Source organism: Monodelphis domestica, chromosome 7 (genome assembly GCF_027887165.1).
Source record: "Monodelphis domestica isolate mMonDom1 chromosome 7, mMonDom1.pri, whole genome shotgun sequence".
NCBI lineage: Eukaryota > Metazoa > Chordata > Mammalia > Didelphimorphia > Didelphidae > Monodelphis > Monodelphis domestica.
Window position 1 is genome coordinate 79716192 of NC_077233.1, and position 26249 is coordinate 79742440.

Genomic DNA, 26249 nt, shown 5'->3' on the forward strand with positions numbered 1-26249 from the left:
CAGTGAGTGGAATTTTGACACAGATCTTAAAATGTAGATTCAGTCCAGATGTGGAGACAAACCAATGCCACACTGAAAAATATCTAATTTATTTTAAAAATTATAAAAAGTTACTGAAGATACTCGAGAAGTGATATGATTATATATCTTCAATAGAAAGGTGAATTTTCTAGTGGTGTGAAGACCAATGTGGTCAAATGGAAAAGAATTAAGACTGTATGATTTGGGGGCAGCTGGGTAGCTTAGTGGATTGAGAGTCAGGCCTAGAGATGGGAGGTCCTAGGTTCAAATCTGGCCTCAGACACTTCCTAGCTGTGTGACCCTGGGCAAGTCACTTGACCCCCATTGCCTAGCCCTTACCACTCTTCAGCCTTGGAACCAATACATAGTATTGACTCCAAGATGGAAGGTAAGGGTTGAAAAAAAAAAGATTGTATGATCTTATAACTTAAAATTGAGAGAGAATTTAGGAATCATCTACAACAATCACACTCATTTCACAACTGAAGAAATTGAGAGCCAAACACATTAGGTAACTTGCTTAAATCTATAAAGGTAACTAACACCAACAAGAGGATATATGCACCATACCTCTAACTCCAAATATATGTAAGATTCTATAGAATGTCAAGTACTATCCCCAAAATTTTAAAAGAAGGATAGAATCAAGATGGAGTCTACTAAAGTATAAGACAGTAAGTTTAATTTTATTTCCTGGGAAAATTCTAGAATACATGTGATAGTTTTTGAACACCTCCAAAAGGAAGCAAAAGGCAAGGATGACTCCATCATACAGAAGCACCCTTATTTTCTTTTTGGATGGGATTACAAAACTGTTAGATCAGGAGCATGTTTTGGGCACAGCTTCTCTTGATTTTATCAAGGCATTTGGCAAGCCTTTCATGTTGTGATTGTAAGGATCAGGGAGACATGTGGGATAAATGTTATTATAATTAGGTGGGTTCCAAATTGGCTGAATGACTAGATCCAAAACATTCTTATTAATTTTCAGATGTCAATTTGGAAGGCAGTCTCCAGTAGGGTGCCCCAGGGATCTGTGCTTGGCCTCTAACCATTTTAAACATATATTGTTTCAGTTTTTGGCTTTTTTTTGATATATTGATGGCATGCATGTCAAATCTTCAGAAGGAAAAGCTAACAAACTAGATAACAGAGTCAGGATCCAAAATGATCTTGGCAGAATTAAACATTAAGCCATATCTAATAAGATGACATTTAATTGTGATGAATAAACTCTTATGTTTGGGTTCAAAAAATCAACCTCACAATTACCAGATAGATTAGAAATGACCAAAAAGTAATTGATAAAGATTTTGAGGTTTCAGTGACCTAGGATAAAATAAAAAGTTCTAAGTTTAGATTTTAATGTCTTTTATAAGCTGGTCCCAAACTATTTTCCCAAACTTCTTCTCTTACACTCTGTGAATTAGCCAAGCTGGCTTTCTCTTTATTTCTTACACAAAATGTTCCATTTTTCATCTGCCATCTGCCTTTGTACTGTCCAGTCTACATACCTAAAATTCACACCCTTCTACGTCTCCTCATTGTATCCCCCCCTTTCCTGATAAAATACAACTTAAATACTACCTTTGAAATGAAGCTTTCCTGACCATATCCTCAACTGTTAGTGTAGTATATCCCAAATAACTTTTTATTTAAATATCCCACATGAATTTTTATGTAATTATATATACATATATTCACACATACACACACACACATATATATATATATACATATTTGTTGATTTTCCCATTATAGTATAAGTTCCTTATAAATATAGATTGTTCCACTCATTGCACTGATATTCCCAGTGCCTAGCACAGTGCCTGGCACATATTTAGAGTCTAAAAAATGCTTGTTTACTAACTTAATGTCAGTGAATAGTATGAAACAGCAGCCAATAAAATAATACAATCTTTTTTAAAATTGATACATTAAGATAAATATAATGGCTAGGGCCAGGGATATGAGCATCAGTTGAAGAAATGATTTACCTAGAGGGGAGAAAACAAGGCAAGAAAGACCGTGATAGCCATCTTCAAGAAGATGGTAGGGTCATAAATTTATACCTGGAAGGATCTTTAGAGTTCATCTAGTATAACCAACTTAATTTTTAACAGTAAAAAATTGAGGTTCTGGGAGGTTGGAACTTGTCCATGGTCACACAAGTAGTGGGTAGTGTCAGAACCAAGACTCAAAGCTATGTACTCTTTCGTATTCCAAATCCTGAGCTCTGCTCCGAGTCATGCTCCATCTCCATTTGAAGGGCTGTTGTGGAAAAAAGGGATTGGACAGTCTTCTTCATGGCCCACAGATACATTACTTGGAATAATGTAGCAAAGAGGCAAATTTCAGCTTGGTGTAAGGAAAACCTTCCCAGAAGAGAGATCCTAAAGTGTAATTACCTGCTGCAGGAGATAATTGCTTCCCCCTTAGTGAAAGATGTCAAGCAAGCCATCAGTGACTAAATGCCTACTTACTGAGTAGGTTTTAAAGACAATTCTTATTTGGTCCTGAGTTTAACAAAATGGTTTCTGTGATCTCTTCAAATTCTTAAAGTCTACAACTCTGTATTTCTGGGATATGAATTCAAATTATACCTCAGCCACTTTGTAAGTGGGAATCTTTTAGGAAGTTATGCCCTCTAAAATGTATTGTTTCACTTGTTATGTAGGGATGGATACTATAGAACTTCCATTTACTTCACCTGACGGTTATAAAAAAACTATTCAAAGTGACCAGTGAGCTCTCAAAACGATGGGTCTTTTCTCAGTCCTCATTCTCCCTGCTCTCTCTGCAACATTTGGCTCTGCTGACCATCCTGCATACTCTCCACAACTCTCTTGTCTTGAAATTATTCTCCTGATTAATATACCTGTGTTTGTCAGTCTTTCAAAAGCTAGCTCCAACTTGCTGCTACACATTACTTGTCATTACACTCTGGCCCAGTTGGCTCCCCAACTCTTCCTCATGAATGACATTCCATTTCTCACCTCTTGGCCTTTGCAGAAATGGACCCCCCTCCAATGTGACACACAAATTCTCTGAGAGTTCTAGTGTTAACCCTCTTTAGAGGAAATCAGTTCCTCCTGTTCAATGCTATTTCTATTATACATACCACTAGGATGTGCGCTTCACCCAAAGATAATAAACCTACTGAGGGCACAATGTTTAGACAAAGGGCTATTCTTAACGATGACACTTAGATCTTAAATATAGTGATCTATTTAACAAAAACACACAATAAATAATAGGATAGTAATATGTTAAGGTCAATGGAGAAAATGATAAATGCATCATCATATGCCCATAAAACTTTGGCCATACTCTCCTATCCATTCACTCTGCAGCTATGGTGAGGAGTCAGCACACCTTTATGAGAGGGAGGAAAACCCAGATATTCTAAGTCACAATATTGATGGTCCATTCATGTATAGCAGTACCATACAGAACTGCTTCTTTACTCATAAACATTGATCATTGCCATTTTTTAACTCATCAAAACTTTTTTCTCTTCTCTATTCAATGAATCTACAAAAGTTCTTTTGATGCACTTTGTCTCTTAAGAATGTGTTTAGAAAATATGGCTTCTTAATAAGAATATCAGCTCCCTTTATGCCAGGAACTGCAGGGCCCTTCAAACTGGCTCTCTCTGTACTCTACAAAGTAGGCTGTTCAGTGATTGGGGCATTCATCGATTGTACTGTTCAGTCCGAATGGATCTTATAACAACACAGCTTAAGTTGACTCTTTCTGCAAGCTTAGCCATCTTCATCTGGAAAGTGAAGATGCTATAAATCCTCCTCTCATTTCATTTTTCAAGTCAGCTGTGGCAAGAGAGAGCATCACTTTCTAAGGAGAAGCTTCACCTCTAAGACTCGAGATTAAATTAAAAAATAAAGGCTATCAGGGAAGATCTTGGCCAGTGAGGTCAATTTCTTTCTCACCTATCCGGAATGACTTAACTGAAGCCCTCTTACAGCCGATTGCTTACTGTCAAAATTCCAACGGAATGGCAAATCACTGTCTTCTGGGGTTTTTCCAGACTCTTATATCAGGTTCTTCTTTCAGAACCCCATGCATGGTTCCCTTGCCCTTCAATGGCTTAGTGAAGAGCCTACTGACTCTGGGAGATTCACTTTTTACTTAATAAATCCTAACTCCTCAAACTTTCCCTATCAAAATTGATGATCCTTTTAAAATCATATCTAAATCTCCAAATATTTATATGATTTCTCTTTAGCGATAAACTTTTATAAGCAAATTTCCTAAAGTATATTAATACTTTTCTGCCATGAAAGTGTGAACATGGTCCAACATCTCTGGCATTCTTGAAACTGTTTATTTGCATATTTCTCCAGTTTTTAATAAGTAAATTTCTTCCTGTCTATTTATTGCCTCAAACTCTTCCAACACAAGTAAGATACCTACATTGTTCATTGTAATGAACTCTAAGGTAAATGCAAACTATTAAATAATTTACCTTAGAGTTCATTTTCTATTGAAAACTGTTCAAAAGCTCACTGAAATGTGTTTTTCCTCAAGACTAGAAGTTAGTAATGTTCACTAAAAGTATTTTCCTAATCCTTTTAGGTATTAAAATAATAACATAAGTGGCAAAATCTTACACCCTTTGACAACCAATAAAAATCTTTTCTCTTACACACACACACAAAATTTCCTCATCATTAAATTGCTCCATATTGAAAAGGTCTTAAAAAGAAAGCTTACATCACATCACACAGGATGACACTCCTTTCTAATACTTAGCTTCCTTTCAAGCTGAGGTTGTATCATCTCCTATATAAAACTGTTTCCTTATATATTTTGTATTTATTATTAATTTATAGATAAATATAATATTTTCCATTTTGGAATGTGAGCTGCCTGAAAGTAGGAAATGTTTAATTTTTGACTTTGTATACCCAATGCCTATAATAGCACTGGTCACATAATAGATTCAATAATTCTTTTTTTTTTTTAAACCCTTACCTTCCGTCTTGGAGTCAATACTTGGAGTCAATACCAATACAATATTGGTTCTAAGACCGAAGAGTGGTAAGGGCTAGGAAATGGGGGTCAAGTGACTTGCCCAGGGTCACACAGCTGGGAAGTAGCTGAGGCCAGATTGGAACCTAGGACCTCCCGTCTCTAAGCCTGGCTCTCAATCCACTGAGCTACCCAGATGCCCCCAATAATTCTTAACTGAGTAATTAAATAAGTATATATGTGTGTAGATAATTTTGAAAAAAAGTAAAACTCTTAAAAATGTCAATGATTTTTAAGATTATGACCAATTTCTAGAATGGGGAGAAACTGGGAAAATTATAAGGCCATTGCCATAGTACAAATCTCTTGTTCCTGCCCTGAAATTTTTTTTTTATCATTTCTCCCAACAACTTCCAACTTTCAATATTTGTATATTCCCTTATATTTATTAATTCTAGACAGGTATGATTATAATAATTACATTCACTATTTAAAAAATAGTAAATAAAATGAGATTAAGAGGAAATAATTCATTAAACACATAACTCTAATCTTAGTACAGTTATTTGAATGACATTCCATAACATTAATTATAATTATATTTTCATTACAAAATATGTTTTGTTACTTCTATAATTTTGGTTTAATAATCTGTGATCAAGTGACTTGAAAGTTTGGTACAAAGTTAACAAACTTAATTTTGACTTTAATGAATGTCATAACTAGAAAAGAGACTACACAAAAATGCAAAAATCAAAATAGAAGAAAGGCATCATTGTGACTATGCTTACTAAATGATAGTAATAATTTTCAATTGCATAATAAATTATGTGAATTTTTATTGAATTACATGTGGTAAATTTTTATTTCCTCTGACGCTAATCATTTGTTTTTACAGACTAATAAAAGAATGTTGCAAATCTTTTTGCATTTAAAAAAAAGAATCCGTAATTCACTGAAAATTTTTAAATAGATTAGAAAAGGCTACTCTAAGTTTTTAAGTGAGAAAACATTAAAATTTTTGTGGGCAACAAATCATTTTCATCAAAAATGTCAAGGAATTAAAACATCCAAGCATTTTTAAAAAGTAGTTATTTTCACATTCATTGTTGAAACAATCTTTATTATATAAAAGGGCAGATTCATTGGTTATATTTCTAATATGATAGGTGGCAATTTTTTTCCACAGAAGAGAATAACCTATTTAGGATATTTTCATTTTTGTAAAAAAAAAGCATTTAAATAATTTTAAAATCCAAGAAACATTTTAGGCATTTTCCCACAGAAAAATAGTGAACTAATCTATAATACAAAAGTTTTCTATGGCCACACCCTATCACATTACAAAGATGGTAGACTTCGGTATTTTGTAGATGAAAATAATGTGAGAGACATCAGGCAGAACCTAACTCGTCCATGCTTACTCATTGTACCTCATCCATTCTGTCTCATGGAAAGCATAAAAAGGAAAGGCAGGTGGGCAGGATTCTGACTTGCTTGCTATTGCCTTGAAGAGATGCTTACACAGCCACGGAATAATACGTAGGACTGGTAGGAGCGAGTAGCCTATTTCCCAGAATAACCTATGAAGATGCTATGAATGCCAGGTTGTGATTCAGTTATAGCTGCTCAGAGTGCTTGGTGCTTGGTCCAGAAGGAGAGAAAGGTCAAAGATTTGGACCTTGTAGAGCCACAGGAGAAAAGTTTTAGGAGGTAGGCAATGTAGAATATTGCATGATAATGTCTGATAGGCATAGTGGGATGGTATTGGAGAAGGGCCCCCAATATAGAATATCTTGGGGGGTGGGAGATAACCTCTATCTTCCCCACCTGGTTTTTACCAAATCACATGGTAACCAAAATTATTCCACACGTGCCATTACAGCCCCCTTATTTTGCAAGCCACTTACTGAGGCAAAAGGAAAGGGGTACCTGGTTAGAGGTGATGTCAGTGAGATAAGAAATGAGGAAATAAATTAAATAAATATTACAGTTACAATCTATAAGTCTTGACAAATGTTGTGTGACCCTGGCCAAGTGACTTATCTTCTCTCAATGTTAGATAATCCTTTAAAATTAAAAGCCACAGACATGGCACAAACATCTTGCATCAGTAGAGGGTATTTCCTCATCGAGGAGTTCTGTATATCAGTGAAATCCCAAGTCTTGCATTTATCCCTGTCAGGACTGTCTTGTTCAGGCCTTTGAGTCATGCCAGACTCTCCCTCACCCCATTTGGGGGTTTCTTGACAAAGATACTAAAGTGTTTGGCCATTTCCTTCCTTGGCTAATTTTACAGATGAGGAAACTGAGGCAGGCACAGTTAAGTAATTCACCCAGGGTCACACAGCTAGTAATTACCTAAAGCTAGATTTAAATTTAGGAAGATAAATCCAGGCCTGGCACTCCATCCACTGCATCACCTAACTGTCCTAACACCATCAGTGGTTGGCTTCTATCTATATGTTTATACTGTCTTTCCCAGTAAATATAAATTCCTTAAGGCCATCACTCTTTCCATTTTTCTCTTTTTAGATCCAGGGTAGCACCACAGTTATACGATATATAGTAGGTATATAATTAACAGATGTTCATTGGTTGATTGATTTGTTTCTGGATATGGCAATGCAAGTACACACAAATGCAAGGCATAAATAGCACAGAACAAAACAAAAAGATAATCATACCAGAAATCAGGATGGAAATCTCCAGGGGTTTTCCCATTAAGGCCAGCGGATAGTAAAATATTTTCATTTTCATTACAGCCCCTAAAATTAAGCACTGAAGACATTCCAGTGACTTTTTGTTGGCTACTTAACTGGGTAAGTGATGAAACCTGAGCACCAAGCGTCACCAGCTCAGGAGCAGGGGAGCTTCCCAAATCCAGCCCAGGGGGGCCTTGCCTCTCTATTTCTAATTATCCATGCTGACTCCAGGCCTGTTGGGGCATGTTACTAAACAGAATTATTTGTGGAAAAATAATTCTCTCACTGTTCCACTTCAACTTGGCCAGAAAAGAATAGAGAACACAGAAACCCCATTGCTTGCTTACCTACTTTATCCGTACTATTGAAACAGTGGGTGGAATTCAGTAATAGCAGACTCAATTGTCAAAAAGCAGAATACCTGTTTTTAATATGCTGGGGAGAACCAAGACACTTGAAACTGCCATTGACCATGATTGCCAGTCGAGTGCAAAGGGCTTCACACTCCTCCATGCTGGGAAAAGAAGGAACAAAAAGCCATCAAGCAGTCAGGCTACATTCTTATGAACCTTGACTTTGTTCAAAGTATTCTTAATTGATCTCTAAAATAGGCTAGAAAAAATAGAATACCAAATAGGCTTTGATAGTATCATGCTTCAAGTACATTGTGACAAAAAGTAAATGTCGAGTGACATGGATTTAAATCTGTAGGAAAATACTTGGTGGTTTGAACTCAAACAGTATGGAACACTGAAGAGTAAGAGAACTATTCCTGGATTCTTCCCTTCATGTGTCAAGGCCCAAGGCCGAAAATTAACTTGCTTTCAGGATCATCATTAAAGTGCTTTTGGGCTGTGGCAAAGTGTTTGAGGAGCAGGTGCTCTACAAACAATAGTCCTGGTCTAGGAGGCTTCCATTCTGAATCATTCACCCAATTCTATAAGGATATTAAGGATCCACAGTGCCTTCTATCCGTGAATTCTGATCTTTTCTCCTTCCCTAGATTTCTATGATTTTCCTCCTCCTATCCAAACCTTCGTTGGATGCAGGTTTGGAGAATCATTCTAGTTTCTATTGCAAGTAGAATTTCCCTGTTCGTAGTGTAGTGATGACGTGATTTTTCTTTAAATAAGTGTCAGAGGACAGATTTGTTCAGGTCTTGGACTTTACTCTGCCATCAAGTGACCCTTCCTGTAAGGAGGAATGAATTGTGTTTCTTCAAGGGATGATCTCTCTTGCATTCACACACTCTTGGTGAAGCTCTGCCACACAATTCTATACCCCTCAGGCTGCTTCATAGCATCCATCATTTGTACTTAATTTGTCACAGAATGGGCTGATAGAAAATATGGAAATCATGAAAGTGAATGGCTCTAGCATGATTTCTAAATCCATCTTGATAGTCGGGTGTTAAGCACGCTATCTAGCACAATGGGGGGAGTATTAAATTAGGCACCATCAATTGTGAGTTCAATCTTGTCTATCGAATACATGTATGGAGGGGCAGAGAAGGGCTGAGGTGGATGAAATAGAACTGAGCCCCTTTATAGTAGCTCTGAATTTATGACTGCACTGTATGACAAACATTCTAAACAAAATTCAGAGGCATCCACACTTTCCATTTCCGGAAACTATCATCAAGCCTTGCCGTTTCTCCCTTCACAACATCTCTGTGTTTGGCTTTTCCTCCTCCCCATCATCATCACCCAGTAAAAACCAGCTACTTCCTATTGGTCTGGAATGCAGCCTATCCATAGCCTTGGCCCTTCTTATCTTCCTTGTCATCAATACTTTACCGGACTCTTAAAATCCAGCAATGCCAATTGTCTTGTAGTTCCTCACACAAGACCCACTTTCTCCCCACTTTATGGCTTTTCCTCAGCTATTTCCAAACCTGGAAAACTCTTCCTCCTCTTGTCCACCATCTGCCTTCCCTGACTTCCTCCAAGGCTCAACCTAAAGCCCATTTTCTATACTATACAGGTTTGCAAGAGGTCTTTCCTGCTCCCCCAACATGCAATCCTAGTGTCTCCTTTTGGGGATTACTTTCTATATATTCGGCATAAAACTTGTATATATGTAGCTGCATGCCTTTTGCATTCGCTATAAAAAGTGAGCTCCTTGAGTGCAAAGACTGTTTTTGCCTTTCTTTGTAGCTTCAACATTTAGCACAGTGCCTGGAATACAGTAAGATTTATTTATAATAAATAAATATAGATATTAATGAATAAATATCATTTATAAATATCTACTGACTTAATGACAATATAGTCACTGACTTGAAATATGCTTAGTAGCATCTCTCATTTTAAACTGGTATTCTACACTTGACTCAAATTCTAGAGGCAACTAGGGGACATGATGGATATAGTTGTTGGAATACCTGATTTTAAATACTATTTAAAAGCTTCTCTGTGACCCTGGAGATCTCTAAAATGGGGATAATTATAGCACCCACCTCATCATGTCCTTGTGAGGATCAAATAAGTAAGTTATGTAAAAGATCTTGCAAACCAAAAGGCATTATATAGATTCTAGCTATTATCATTATTTTCTGGTTTATTCCTTAGAGGCATGTAAGCACAAATATACATACACACATTCAGTGCAGCCACAACAATAATAACAAAAATTTCATTGGCTGCCTATTGCCAAGATGAATGTTAGCTATCATTATTCTAAAACTTCCCACTTAATGGTAAAAGTAGCATACCTGTGTGAAGTGAGAATTGCAGCACATCCTTCCTGCACTTCTTTCATTATAGTTTTCCAGAGAAACCGCTTAGAGCCAGGATCCATTCCAGAGCTGGGCTCATCCTGAAAGTGAAAATACAGATTTATGAGTCTCTTCTAGGAAAAACACCCACAGTATGTGGTTTTAGATACTGTGGAAGGCCAATGAAAGGACATCTACCTAGGAATCAGGTCGTAAGATTCTAGTCCTACTTCTACTGTAACTACCTAGCTATGAGGTCTCATACAAGTCACTCATTCTCTATCTGTTTCCCTGTCTAAAATTGAAAAATATAGGTGAAATTATGTCTTTTTTTCTTCTAATTCTAGAATTTTATACATGTGGACAAAATCTGGGAAACAAAACTAATAGAAGGAAAACTGTTGCTCTAAGGAAAATCTTTAAAAAATATATTGATAATGTCAGTATCAAATTTTCATCTACAAAGAAACACAAAAAAACATGGTTGGTAGAAGCTTGGCCAGAAAAATCTAAAAGAAATCTCAGGGGGGAAGCTGGGTAGCTCAGTGGATTGAGAGCCAGGCCTAGAGATGGTCCTAGGTTCAAATCTGGCCTCAGACACTTCCTAGTTGTGTGACCCTGGGCAAGTCCCTTGACCCCCATTGCCTAGCCCTTACCACTCTTCTGACTTGGAACCAATACCCAGTATTGATTCCAAGACATAAGGTGAGGGTTTAAAAAACTTTTTAAATTAAAAATAAAAAAAAAGAAATCTCACAATATGCAGTAAAAAATACATACTAATTATACCCTTTGACCTAATAATTTTATCATTAGGAATATCATATTTATATTTTATTTAATATTTTATACAATCATTTATATTTAACATTTATGTTATGATCCATATTATCAAAAAACATATAATTATTATTTGTTCACAAATTTTTCAAAACAACATCATTTGTAATTGCAAAAAATGGAACCAAAAAATGTATAGCGATATAATGGTTAAATAAATTGATATTGCAATTATATATCAGTGAGGAATGCACTACAGTTATATTATTATAGCTATCTCCTGGTATCAACTAATAAGGATTAAGTGCCTAGTAGATGTGCTAGTTGATGAAGATACAAATATAGGAAAGCATCTATGAACTGTCCTAAAGGAGTTTATATTGTAATGGGGGTGAGAATTGGGGTAGGGGGGTGATATGGAAAATTGGAAGGGGAAGGAGTATAACAATATGGGGCTTGGTAAGGAAACTTTCAAGAAATGTTTTGAAACCTGAGCCCTGGCAAGATAAAGTGAATATTCACCTTTGAGAGCAAAGGAAACCAAGGGTAGAATCTAAGCTTATGGTGGAGTAGTGATGATAAAAGTAAGGTCATGGCAAGAAGATACAAAGTTGGGTGCAGGACTCTACTCCAACAAAGTTTACTCATTTAAGCTAAGGCATGAAGTGAATTATTAATGTTCTTAGAAAAGTATCAATCTGTATACTCCCAAATTATTATATTGGATTTTTATTATTTTTACTTATATGATTTTATGATATGATGATTCATACATAGAACTGAAAATGTCTGCTCTTCTAGATTTATTTATTTGTAACCTATAATATAATATCCATAAAAGCTTAATATGGTTTGGAAAAAATGTTTAACTTTGTAGTTAAATGTTTTTATATAAATTTAGTAATTTTTACATTTCTTAATTTTGATATTTTTCAGAGGTACCATTAAACATGGCATGATTACCTTGATAATATTAAATAATTTTCTAAATTTGAATTTAGATTTTATGAAATCATCCCCGAAATAACAATTTTCTGGGCTTAGCTTAAGGAACCTATATTTCACAGGAACATGCCATCATAGATTTAGAGATGGAAAAATTGTTAGAAAGTCACATGAATTCAACTTCCCTTTTTTTACAGATGAGGAAATTAGATCCACCAGAAAATAAGTGAATCTTGCAAGGTCTAATGGTTATTAAGTGGTAGAATCACTATTTGAGATTTCAACTCAAGTCTCCTGGCTCCAATATCAAAATATCCAAAATATATAAGGTTATTTCAAAACTAAGTGCCTTTCCTAGAGTCAGATGAGTTGAGTTTTCAGACCTATTTACTCATTTGTTTCATTTCATAGCGAAAATCAATTTATATTCAAGCTTATGATTATTAAATTGGCTATCTTATTTTTAAATTATTGGCTTTCTTGGTATAGAATGCATTATTACTAATTCCTCTAACACTAATTATCATCCAACTTTCATGCCCCTTAAATACACACATAACTAGATATAATTCTCATATCTAAAAATATCAAATTTACAAGTTTTATGAAATTTTACTCCCTGACTTCTTTGTCCTGTTTTGAATAGAAAATTTTCTGGAAGATTGGCTTACTCTTCTCCTCTATAACATTTTTGTTTGACTCCTTTATTGTTTTCTAATAATTTAACAGTGTTGCCCCAAATAAAATTATTTTTCTCTTCTTCATTTTTTCCATCAAGACTGTTGATGTCATTCAGTGGTCAATCAAAGCACTACTACTGTTGTTTTTAATCTCCCTTTAGTGATTTCATTGAGATAGTAACTAATCACAATTATAAATAATATATTGATTAAATTATTTAGAACTTCATGAATTCAGTCTAACTCTTATCCCTTATTAGTTTCACATGACAGAATTAGTTTCATGATTGGCCTTTTTTACTATAAAATTCTCAAATTAATATTTATTTATATACTTTACTTGTATATACTTGTATTTTAAAGTATACTTGTATACTTTTAAATGGCTACTTTTCACCTTTAAAATGAATACTCAGCTTTGTTGAGAAGCTTATTTGTATGCAAAAGTACTATATTTTTATTTTCTAATTATATTTTTCAATATTTTTTCTCTCATATACCTTGACCTTCTCCAATTAAAAAAAGTGAAACAAAACTTCTATTATAAATATTACTGGTCAGGCAAAACAAATTTCCTCATTAATCATGTCTAAAATGTCTAATCATTAATTTTTAATTAATCAATAATTATTCATGTCTAAAAAATGTCACATTCTGCATTCCTTCATGTGGTTGTGAAATTTGCAAATATTTATTTTTAGAACTGAACTAGTCAGATAGATAGATAGATAGATAGATAGATAGATAGATGGATAGATAGATAGAAAGAGTAAGGATATTACCAAATCCTTATCAGAATAACTTGATACAATTTTTCCCATTCAATAAACTTCCCTTCTACTATTATGTGCAAATACCATCCTAATTTTACTCTGGATTTGTCACCAGAACATAGTAGGCAACAAAGCTTCCAGTTGACTCCCTACCCTATTCCTGTGTTGATATTGGTTTGGATTTACCTGGTACACAATGTAAAAATGGAGATTTGAACCCCAGACTTCAATCCTCAGAAGTCCTTGGTACTTCCCAGAATTCCCTATAATCTCACCTGGGTCCCCACCTGGGTGAGAACACAAATTGTATTTAAACTGGCTGCAATGCCTACTTGGGTCTCTCTTCTTCCACTTCTAAGCACCCGTGTCTCTCTACCTGGCATACAAGATGTAAGTGGCTGTGAATGGGCTATTCAGCCCTAGGCACATGCTTTTCTTATTTTGTATTTTCTTATTTCCTTGATTTCTAATAATCTTTAATAAACCTCACAAAATATAATACTTTTAGTAGAGAAACTAATTTAATGTTTACAACAGTCAGGCAAAAGTACTCCTTGTGTAGAGTGTTCAATGTGTTGCCAACCCACTTTGCCCCTGTCCACAGACACTAAGAACTTTCCCTTGTGTTAATTACTATCTGTGTTGTATTCACCTGCAAAAAAAAAAAAGGTTCACTGTGACTTTTTCTTAGATGTTTACATCAAAATTCAAACGCATGCCTTTTCTTTATTTGTTTGGAAGTGTCTTTTTTTGGAGGAGGGTGAATATGCTAGACTCCTTCATATTATGTCACCATTTTGCCTTTACTTTCAAAATATCACATTTCTTATCTTTAAAATATACCATATTTCAACACGTGTTCTTACTTGATTTTGTAACATATGTATATGTGTATTCTTACTGTATTCTTAACTGTAATAGACATTTTTTCTGTGATAACTTTTGATGTGGATGCTTATTTTCTTTATAGACTTCTTTTCTTATAGACTTAAAACTCAACAATGACATCTCAAAGTTGAATTTGTAGAGAACATATTTTGATGTTCTCAGGATTCATTGTCCTTGTAATCTTTCCTGTAATTTAGAATTTAGAATGCTTAGAATAATTTCCTGCAATTCTAAATTTCCTGAAAAAAACAAGGATTTTTTATTTGCATTTTTGGAATACCTTATTCTTAGAATTCCATACTTTGACTTGTCCTACAGTTATATTCCTTTTGTCTTAACTTCACCTGGAGCCTTTTCCAGTTAGAAAATATTCTGACTTCCTACTTCCAAGAGTGCTTCTAATAGTCTTTCCTCTAGTAAGAAAGAAGTCAACCTATTTTTTAAATCAAATCTATTGTTTTCTATATAGGTCATAGATATTTTTAAACTTCTGTTTAGAAATTTTCTTATTTTGAAATTTCTTTTTCTTTCTGTTTCTTAAAAATCTCATGATGCTAGTGTTTTCACTAACTTGTCCCCCAATCCTGGAATTCTTTAACTCATTATCTCTACCTCTCGGTTTCCCTAACTTCCTTCAAATCACAGCTAAAACCCTACATTCTGCAAGGACATTTTCCTAGACTTCTTTAATCTTATTGCCTTTCCTTTGAGATTATATTCACTTTATCCTGCATATATCATCTTTGTACATATTCGTTTTCATGTTATCTCCCCCATTAGACTAAGAATCCCATGAGAACAGGGATTTTTTTTAATCTTTCCATATATACTCAGACCATTGTAAAGTGGCTGATTCTTAATAAATTCCAGTCAACTGTGGCTACAAGTATAATTGAATGATTTCCTCAGACATATTCATTAGGCCTCCTATATTGAAACTTTCATCTTTCCCCCCAGTCTTTTGAGTGTATTGCATTTTTGTTATCAATGTTTTACTAAACAAGATATTGGTACCATGTGGAAAAGAACATAGCCTAGAGGAAGACACTTTGAATTTTGAGTAAAAACATCATGGATTCAATTCTCAGCTCTACCATCTCTTAACTTTGGTTAGTCTCTGAACTGTACTTTTCTTATCTATAAAATATGGGTATTTGTATTCCTTACTTTGATGGAGTATTAAAATTTTAGGCAACTAAATAATACATGAAGCTAAATACTTTACTAATCATCCTTTCCATATCATTTTCAAAATTATTAAATGATAGAAGCATAAAATTTAAGAGCTGAAATAATCTGAAAGGAAATTAGTCTGATTCATATGTGACTGACAATTCCTTCTACAATGCCAATAATAAGCATTTTGCCATTGCTAGAAAATATCTACTAGGGAGAATCACAATGAATTCCACATTAACCCAGTCCATTTTTTAATAACTCTGTTTTTGAGGGGAAAGCCTTTGCCCCATAAAGTCTAAATTGGCTTCTCGATAATTTCTCCCAAACCAATTAAATTTAATTACTCTTCCATGCTTCAAGTACTTGGGAACTCTTATGTTCCCCTGTCCTCTCCTACAAGCTGGCCATCACTAGGTTCTTTAGCCCTTTCTTATGCAGAACAGTGAAATAGCTCACACTTATATTATAGGCTACTAAAACACTCCAGATTTTTTCAAACTGTCTAGCTATGCCTCCCCACCTTGTACTTAGAAGGTTTACTTTTTAAACCATCTAAGACTACATGATCACATTATTTCAACTTTCTTAAATTTAGTTCAACATTCTAGATTTCTGAGAACAATAGAATTTCTCATCCAGTGTGTTAGATATTTATGCCAGTTTTTCATCATGTTCAAATTTCATAAGTATGACAGATATATCTTAAAAAATCTACAATATTCTCTGTATTGGTTAGTCTTCTTTGAAAGAAAGTGAGATTAATCTGCCACGAGAATTATTTTTATTTTGATGATTTGTTCTGAATTTAGCTATGCATGTTACACTCAATAAATACTGTTTTTCCTAAACAATCTCTCTTTAAATAATACATTATGAAATTTCACCAAAAACTCAAGTCAATATCCTAAGTCTATAGTCCAGAGATTTCACTCACTTCCTTCACTTTTTACAAAAATGGGAATAATAGTTATTATTTTCTAACCCTACAGGATATCTTTCATTCTTCACAATCCTTCAAAAAGACTGGTCTAAGTTTTGATCTTGAAAACATACCAGTTTTGCACACTTCTCCCTCCAGAGATGTGCATATTTAAAAATAAACTGAGAACTATATGAACTCACAGTAACTCTGTGGTTCCATAAAATAATTTGAAATTTATTAGCAAAATACCATGGCAATATCCTATGTAGATTGCTGGTGGGTTCCCTTTCATTAGTGGTCTTTGAAAAGAAGCTATATGTCTCAATGTGATAAAGTTGTGTAAGAATGGAGGTTATTACAGAAAGTGGTTTGGACTAAATGAGCATTAGAGTTTCTTATAGTTCTAAAAGTTATATCATTTATTCCCAGATATATTTGAAAGAATAGCCAACAATAGAAATGTCTACACTGAAATAACAATAGACCTCAAGGTGCCCATAAGTTTTTTTGTTAAGATTGAGATTATAGAACACCCACTAAAATATCATATTTAGCTGCTAACTTTTAACTGCCATTGTAAATATATTTATAGTTATAGCATTTTTATTAAGATATAGTGGTTTTTATGTCTTCTTTCTAGAAGGGATCCCTATCATCCCATTCTTTCATTTATTATGGTCAAGGGAAATTTGTAATTATATGATAGCAACTCACTACAAAGTTTCTCATGAATTAAATTAACAGGATGATTGTCACTGTTCTTTGTTGATTTTGGAAGCTGAGACCAATCACATTTGTCATTTTATCATTATGATGAACAAGTGATGTCTCAGCAACATATGTCATTTGGTTACATACATTTGACTAAAGAAAATGCTTTCAAATTAGCAACATTTTAAATTATATTGTGCAATGATCATGTTCTCAATGCCTTAGGAAAGAATAGTCTTAGAGAAATCAAGCATTTTCTTATTAAGATTCAAGTGATTAAATGAAATTTAACATTTTATTCTAGATAAATAGCTCAACTGAGTCTTTGTATATCATGTTTTACATGTTTCTAGTTAAGTATAATGAAAGTTAGTGTGTTCAGGATAGTGTAAGGGTGGTAGCAGAGGAATCCAGACAAAGTATTTCAGGAAAATTTGAGAAGGGAAACAGTCTAGCACAATATTTAGCTTCAACGAGTAAATGGCACTAGGAATGAATCAGGATTAAACAACCCAGCAGAGAATAAATATTTGATGAGTAACAATGTTATACATTACAATGTAAATAAGAAAAATCACCATGCCAAGAAAAAAACAATGTGAGATTTTAAAAAAGGAGAAAGAGGGAACTAGAATACATTGAATATTGGACATATTCACTATTTTAATAGTTCAGTAAGGCAAATGTAAAATAGAAAGGAATTAAAATTCACTTATTTATGTAATCATAGCCACACAAGAGGCATAACTATTTCTACCTGATGGAAAATTTCAAGTAAGAGGTGACAAGTCATTTTGGATCATGCTTTAAGAATATCAGTTTGATGATTTTCACACTTCTCACCAGTAAAAGAATTTCAGGTTTTCCCACCAAAGCCAGAGCAGTGGATAGTTTTCTCTTGGTTCCTCCACTATAAGTATTCACTGGTTTTTCAATATGAGCCTCAAGGTGTAGTCTATTAACCAGTTCTCCAGCAACCTGAAGGAAAGACATTTTGTAAGTTTCTCTTGTGGAACATAATATGACATGTATCTTAAATTAATTAGAAGCTTCTTGAGATTAGGGAATATCTCATTTTTGTTTTTAAATTCTGTATCTAAAAATGCCTTTCACATAACAGTTTCTTAATAAATAACAAAATTATCACTTTTTAAATTAAAATTTTAAATCATTCATTCCCATTTCCTCTCCAGACATGAAATAATTATTTTCCAAATGGCAAAGACATTTTCAAATGAATGATGTTAACTGTTATCAGAAGGAATCAGGAGCTGATGGAAATGATTATTCCTCATTTTAACCCACTACAGCACCTCTTTATACTTACAAATGCTGTCTCCATTACTTGGAACACAATATTCCCTCATTTCCAGGTGTTGAAATTTTTCTCTTGCTTCAGTCCTAGCCTAGAACACCATAAAAATCTCTAGGAAGACCTCCTCTGAGAAGAATGAGAATGAGCCTAAGGACCTTAATGGCAAACACTTATGGAGTACTATAAAGTCCGTAAGTACTTTACATGTCACTTCATTTGATCCCCAGTGTAAACTGTGAGCTCTTTGAGAATAAAGATTGTTTTTCCTTTCTGGGACACCAAAATGCTCAGTACAATATCTGGCACAGAGTATATACTTAATAAAAGTTTGTTGATAAAATTATTTATCCTTACAACAAATCTGAGGCTATTATTACCCTCATTGTACAGATGAGAAATTGAGACTTAAAAAGGTTAATTAACTTGTCCAGGTTCACAGAGAGAGTATATATCTGGGACAGAATATAATAATAATAATAATAATAATAACAATAATAATAATGACTAATCTCCCCAAAGGTATGCAAAACATTTTCCAAATATTATCTCATTTTATCCTTTTAACAACCATATGAGATGAATACAATTTTTATATCCAATTTTCAAAAGAAAAAAAAACTAAGGTTAAGTGACATACTTGCCCAAGTTCAAAAAGCTAATAAATGTCTGAGCCTGGACTTGAACTCAGATAGGTCTTCCTGGCTCTGAGGCACCCAGCTGACAAAGACAGGTCCTCTACTTCTGAGTCTAGCATGGAAGCCTCTACACCATCTAGCCATCTTTTGGAAAATGAATCAATTTGAGTATTAAAAGAATAGCCCTCCACTTTGGCCCCATTTGTTTTTTACTTTTATCAGTGAGAGAGAGGGAAGGGAGAGAAGAGAAAGAGACAGAGAGAGAGAGAGAGAGAGAGAGACAGAGACAGAGACAGAGACAGAGACAGAGACAGAGACAGAGACAGAGACAGAGAGACAGAGACAGAGACAGAGAGAGAGAGACAGAGAGAGAGAGAGAGAGAGAGAGAGAGAGAGAGAGAGAGAGAGAGAGAGAGAGAGAGAGAGGGAGGGAGGGAGAGAGGGAGACAGACAGACAGACAGACAGACAGACAGAAACAGAAGCAGAGACAGAGCAACAGAGAGAGACGGAGAGAGAAACAAAGACAGAAAGAATGGTTCCCTTAAATATGGCTATGAAACATAAACTATTTCAATTGCAAAGATACTGCTTGCAGTATACTATTTTTGTTATACATTACCACACATCCAACTTAGCCATGCCTTGAGCTCAAGTTGCAGATCTGGAGGAACTTAGCAAAGGTTAAAACAGCTACTCTGGTCTCAGTGACAGCAGAGAGCACCCCTACTGGAATATGCTTCCCACTTCCATGATCTTGGTGCTAAACATTAACATGGAATGTGCAACATGTTTACAATGTGTTGGAAACATAGTTGATGAGCACTGTTACTTTGGCATGACCCTCATAGCTCCATTGAGTGGCCTGTCCAAGTAGCTTCTGTATGTTATTAACAATAACAATTAAGATCTAAACCATCTTTTCACCTATTTTTAACTGATTCTCACCGAACAATTCTTTGAGGTTATATATACATGTATATAATTTTTTAATATTTTATATAATTTTTATATAAATTGTAATTATTCTCCTAAAGCTAGAAAGTTTCTGAATTCTCTAGAATCTATTTCTCTATCTTTAGTTGTGAAAGTGAGAGATAATTTCTCTGGGCAATGGCCAGTGGATCAAATACCTTAACAATGAAATACTTACTTGAAAAGTTTGAACTCTTTTCGTTCTATTAAAGTTCCAGGCTCAGCTAACCTGCTTTCAATTCTTACCTGAAAGTTGAATATCTGTTTTACTCACTCCCCCTAACTGATAAATTGAATGGGAAAGACACTGTGTCCTGGGACCAGCTTAAGGTTGATCGAAGTCCTACTCTAACATCAGCCCTGATAGAAGGGATGGAAAGATATCAAAGTCTCATGGCTTCATCTGGCAGCAGAGGTCCAGAAGCTTAAAACTTTCCTGCTTCCCTCTCTCTTCTCCAATCTGACCCCAATAATTCATTTAGCTACTCAAAAATAATGACAATGATGTTTACATGAATACCTTTGGTGTTTATGCTTAATTGTAATGGTATAAGCTAATACTTATTTTGATATTCAAGATTCTCTGATTAATTCTATTGAAAGTTTTATTTACTATTTAACTGAAAATTATTCACTGATCCTTAATGGCCATAGTTTACTACTTCTGTATCATGGTCATCTGCTTACAACTTAAACAAATTAAAGAGAACATTGGTAAGGACAAAGTGAAAGCTAAAACTTTTTTGTTGAATCATCATAAATCAATTTAGAGAATATATTTGCAATCTACTTATTATGTATATACTATTTCTATCTAGTGGAATAAAGGGTACTTTAGGGTAAGGTTTATTTTGTCTTTGAGTATAATTATAGCAATAAGACCTAACACATGACCTGGTGCACAGAAAGCATTTAATAAATGCTTTGTGAATGAGTGATAGAATGAAGTAAATAACTAGTTTATATTATTCTTTTGATATTTTAAATTGTCACTAATATCCTCCTGTGTACTCTATAGAGGTGGAGCCTTTTGTGTACCCTCAGGTGTTGTAAATCCATCTTTAACTATCCTATTGTTCAGTGTAAAATGAGTAGTCACATCTCCTCTTCTCTATTTTGGTGTTAATCCTACTCAGTAAGCTTGCAAAGGAAACCAAGGACACAAAATTTTCCTACTAGTCTTTAAGTAGATATGAAATGGCTCACTTTTAGTTGCTTAGATGGTACCTTTATTCAATTTGGGATTTCCAGAAAAACAATTTAAATGCTTATAGTTAGATGTTTTTGCACATGAGATGACATGGCCAACTTCTTTGCCAAGTAGAAAGTGATGCACTTTTTACCCTATTTCCTTCTCTTTGTTATCTTTGTCTCTTTGTTATCAATAAAAAAAAAACTTTCTTAAAATCCACACTGTTATTCTAAAGCCATTCAATGCTGTCTGAGGGTTTTGGGAAAGTAATTTATTCCCTCTAGGGTTTAGGTGCCTCTTCTGTAAAATCAGAAGATTGTATATGATTCCAGATGTCACTTCTTGTTCCAGTTTGTGAAGAAATAATAGGTGAAAGGAATAAACATTTATATAGCACCTACTATATGTCAAAAACCTAGGTTAAGCACTTTACAAATATTATCTCACTTGATCATCACAATAATTCTAAAATCTAGGGGTTGTTATTATCCCCATTTTATAGTAGAGGAAACTAGAATAAAAAAGAAGTTAAATGACTTACCAGAATCATACAGTAAGTGGTTGGGGACAGATTGGAACTCAGGTGTTCCTGAGTCTAGGCCCACTGTTCTACCTACTATATACCACCTAGCTTCCCTATATGTAATCCTTGGGGAATGGGAAAAAATCCAATGAAATTGCTAGCTCCATTTTATAGATGAGAAGACTGAGGTTTATTGAGATTAAATTATTTCATCCAGGTCACCATGACACACTGATATGTTAGGATTAATATCCAAAATTTCTGGTTCTTAATTCCAGGGCTTTTCCCATGTCTTATATAGGTTGAAGTGTATTCAGACACTACTGAATTGTGTCAATTTATTGAAAATTTATTTTCATATAATATATAACCATTTAAAAGTATTGGTTATTATTAAAAATCAACAAAGGAAGAGACAAAATATAAATCAAGATTTAGAAGGCATGGAACCATGTACATTCCTGGATAAAACTTGATTATCTGGGTAGCTCAGTGGATTGAGAGCCAGGCCTAGAGATGGGAGGTCCTAGGTTCAAATCTGGCCTCAGACACTTCCTAGCTGTGTGACCCTGGGCAAGTCACTTGACCCCCATTGCCTAGCCCTTACCACTCTTCTGCCTTGGAGCCAATACACAGTATTGACTCTAAGACGGAAGGTAAGGGTTTAAAAAAAAAAACTTGATTATCCATAGACAATTGTTGAGACTTTACCTTTTTTGCACTCAAAGAACTTTTGCTGACTCTCACCATGAAACATCCTAGAATTTAAAAGATGCAGATGCCTGGCCACAGGCTCTCAGCAAGTTGCTTGTAATCCCAGTGTTAAAAACCCTTTGCAGGGCTTTCTCCTGTTGTTCTCCAATTGAGTTATTGCCCTCTAAACTCTTTGTTGAGAGAATCTTATCTTTTGCTTCAGCTAACTTGTCTCAAAGACCTTTCTTCCACTTCTTTCTTCTCTCAGCATAGTAGAAAAGATTAAGAAAATGACATTATGACATAACATTGTCAACACTGAAAATAGACTCCTTGTGATCAGCTAAAAACAAACCTCTTCCTTAGGATCTATATTGCTATTCAAAATCTACTCATTTCTCATGTCACTTCTCCCAACAAATGAGTGGTTGAAATAGACTGAAAATTATTTATTTAATTTTTCTATGAATTTCACAGCTTTTCTTTGGAAAAACAATGGTTGCCTAGCAGTTTTAGTAAAGGGGCTAAATCCCCATACACCATCACAATTATCACTTTTGAAACCCATGTGTGTATATTACAGATCACTACATCAAGCATATATATATATGTATATATATATGCATACATACATATTTATATGTTTCAACAGATAGGTGAGCTCCTCAAGATCATGAACTGTCTTTGACTTTCTTTGTATCTCCATCACATGACACAATGGTTCACACATAGTAGGCACTTAGTAAATGCTTGTTTATTAAATTGACTGAATGTTAACTTTGTATTTGTTTTGTAAACATATGGAATATGCTTATATACATACATGTGTATATGCATATAGTACATAGAAACACATGCATAGATTTTTATATTTGTCTATATGATTATCATCATCATGATAATCATTTCTCTTATATTTGAGATTTCCCATTCCTAGGAATTCTATTTCTTTTAGAAAACTTCCCTTAAAAGACATTTTGGTGGCATAGTAGATTTAAATCCAAAATCTGGAGTCAAGACAGCCAGATTTAAAATTTAACCTCAGACCCTTAATAGTCGTGTGTTACTGAAAAAGTTACTTAACTCGGTTCCCTCTTCTATAAAATAGGAATCATAAATCACCTGCCTCTCATGGTGATTGTGAGGATCAAATGATATAATATTTGTAAAGCACACAGAATCAGACCTGGGAATAATAGGTATTTAATAAATATCTATTTCCTTCCCCCTTTTATCTGTTTATCTTTTATTAATAATAGTTAACTATATTTTAAAAGTCTGAATCATGTGCTTTATCTTCTTCTTTATTATACAATAAAATAAATCAATGAGGTTCCTAGGAGGGGACGTTGTACATACCAAGTACACAGATGATAGAAGTAAGTGGATATTATTGGACAGGAGAATCACAGTCAAACTCACAGACTCAAGGAGGAAATAAACATTGGTGTCACTATAGTTTATGATCTTGGGAAAGTAGTTGGTCATATTTTCTTACTTGCAGAAACATATAATCATATAAAGACAAATCTTATTAATTTTTTAAGTAATACCAAATGAAGGAAAGGTGCCAGCCATGTAACTAAGAATTGGCTGTCTGTTCATGGATTAGGTACAAATGTATTAAATTCCTTTAGTACTCTGAGCACACTTTCAGAAAACAAACAGAACTTCTGTAGCTTTAACATGAAAACTCTGGTTTGCTACATTTCCTTACATATAGCTCCCTGTTATATATAATGACAAAATGTCGCCTGACAAGCTATTGCTAAGGGATATCACCTACATTATGATGTGCCATAAAGTAAGGGAAACCTTCTGATCATTAAGAAGACCACAGTGTTTCTTACAATAAAAAGCCAAATGATAAGAAACATAAATGTAAAAAAAAAGGTGTGTAGTAATAATTGATGAAAATGGTGCTTCTCTAATACTGTTAACAATCCATGTGTGTGGCTGAGGTTGACCGCCTCACACCTAGCAGATTGGCCAATATTACAGTAAAGGGAAATAATAAATGATGGAGGGGTTGCGGCAAAATCAGGACACAAATGCATTGCTGGTGGAGATGTGAGTTAATCCAGCCAATCTGGAAGGCAATTTGGAATTTTCTTTAAAAGAATGCATAGCCTTTAATCCAGCAATACCACTACTAGGTTTATACTCCAAAGAGAAATAAGGAAAAATGCTTGTACAAAAAATTTTATAGCTGTACTTTTTGTGGTGGCAAAAAATTGGAAAATGAAGGGTTATCCCTCAGTTGGGAATGGCTGAACAAATTGTGGTATCTGATGGTGATGGAATACTATACTGGAATACTATCAAGCTATAATTATTGATGATCTGGAGGATTTCTATGTGAAATAAGAGAATGTCAATGAACTAATATAGAATGAAATGAGCAGACCCTGGAGAATATTATACATAGAAAGTAAAACTTTGTGGAACAATCAAATGTAATAAAGTTTACTACTAGGAGCAATGCAACAAGCCAGGACACTTCTGAAGGACTTGTGGGAAAGAATGCTGACCACATTGAGAGAAAGAACTATGGGAGTAGAAATGCAAAAGCAAAATATATGACATCACTTATTACATGTATATGGGTATGAGATTTGGGGTTTAGGCTTTAAAAGATCTCTCTATAGCAAAATGAATAATATGGAAATAGGTAACAAGTGATAACATTTGTTCAACCCAGTGGAATCACTTGTCAGCTCTAGGAGGAGAGTAAAGAGGGGAGGGAAATAAAATGAATCATGGAAACATGGAAAATATTTAAAAATTGAAATTTAAAAAAATTCATATTTGGGTTAATAGGGACATTACTTCCACCAACATGGGTCACAATGTCTCCCTTCTGTAGTAGAGATGGTATCCAGAGTGACTGTGAAATAAAATTGTCATCATTCTGTGGAGAACCCAATGGTAAACTTCTCTAGACTTAATTAGGCTCTTCCTCTGAAAGGAGAGATAACCCCAGGTCTCTACTTGTCAGATTTGTGATTTCTTGGCATAGCCTTCGAGACCCCAAGAAAACTTTCCCACATATGGCAGCAATGAGAGTATTTTCTAAAAATGAATTAAGGAGTGTTTAATATACATTTCTTGATTTCTTTTAAATGGAAAGCCAAGGCTCTTTGTTTACCTTTGTTTATGCTATTTTATCTATTTCCCATCAAAGAAATCCTTAGGAAGCATATTATAGATAGAATACCCCCTAAACAGTTGTAATATTTTAGTGAAATCCCTGCAGAGAAGCCACTGTGAATATGCACAGCAATCATTGCTAGCTTCACATGTAACCAAAACCATGAAAGTGCCTTACAATTAAGCTAAGCAGGATGCCCTCAAAGTTGGGCATCATGATAGAGTTGAAAAATGCCACAAAGTCCTACCTATAAAAAAATTTCCACCATCAGTCCTATGTGTTTGCTGCCATATTTAGCCTGAAAGCCATATCAAAAAAATCAATCCTTTAGATTTGAAAACAAGATGAGGATATGGTCTCTTGAAGGACATTGTTATAATAAACATATGTTACTTGGAAAAAAAGAACAGGCTCAAAATTTTTTTGTCTTTATGTAAAAGAGTTAGGGCAAAGAG

At 34.3% G+C, this 26249-nt stretch overlaps 1 protein-coding gene across 1 annotated transcript in view; it reads right to left on the bottom strand.

Annotated features, from left to right (window-relative positions):
• The window catches only part of ABCA13 (ATP binding cassette subfamily A member 13), a 497021-nt gene that overhangs the window by 35230 nt on the left and 435542 nt on the right, over positions 1–26249 (bottom strand). The window contains 3 exon segments of the mRNA XM_056806268.1: positions 8140–8232; positions 10432–10535; positions 18156–18290. Of these exon segments, the coding sequence (XP_056662246.1) occupies positions 8140–8232; positions 10432–10535; positions 18156–18290 (332 nt within the window).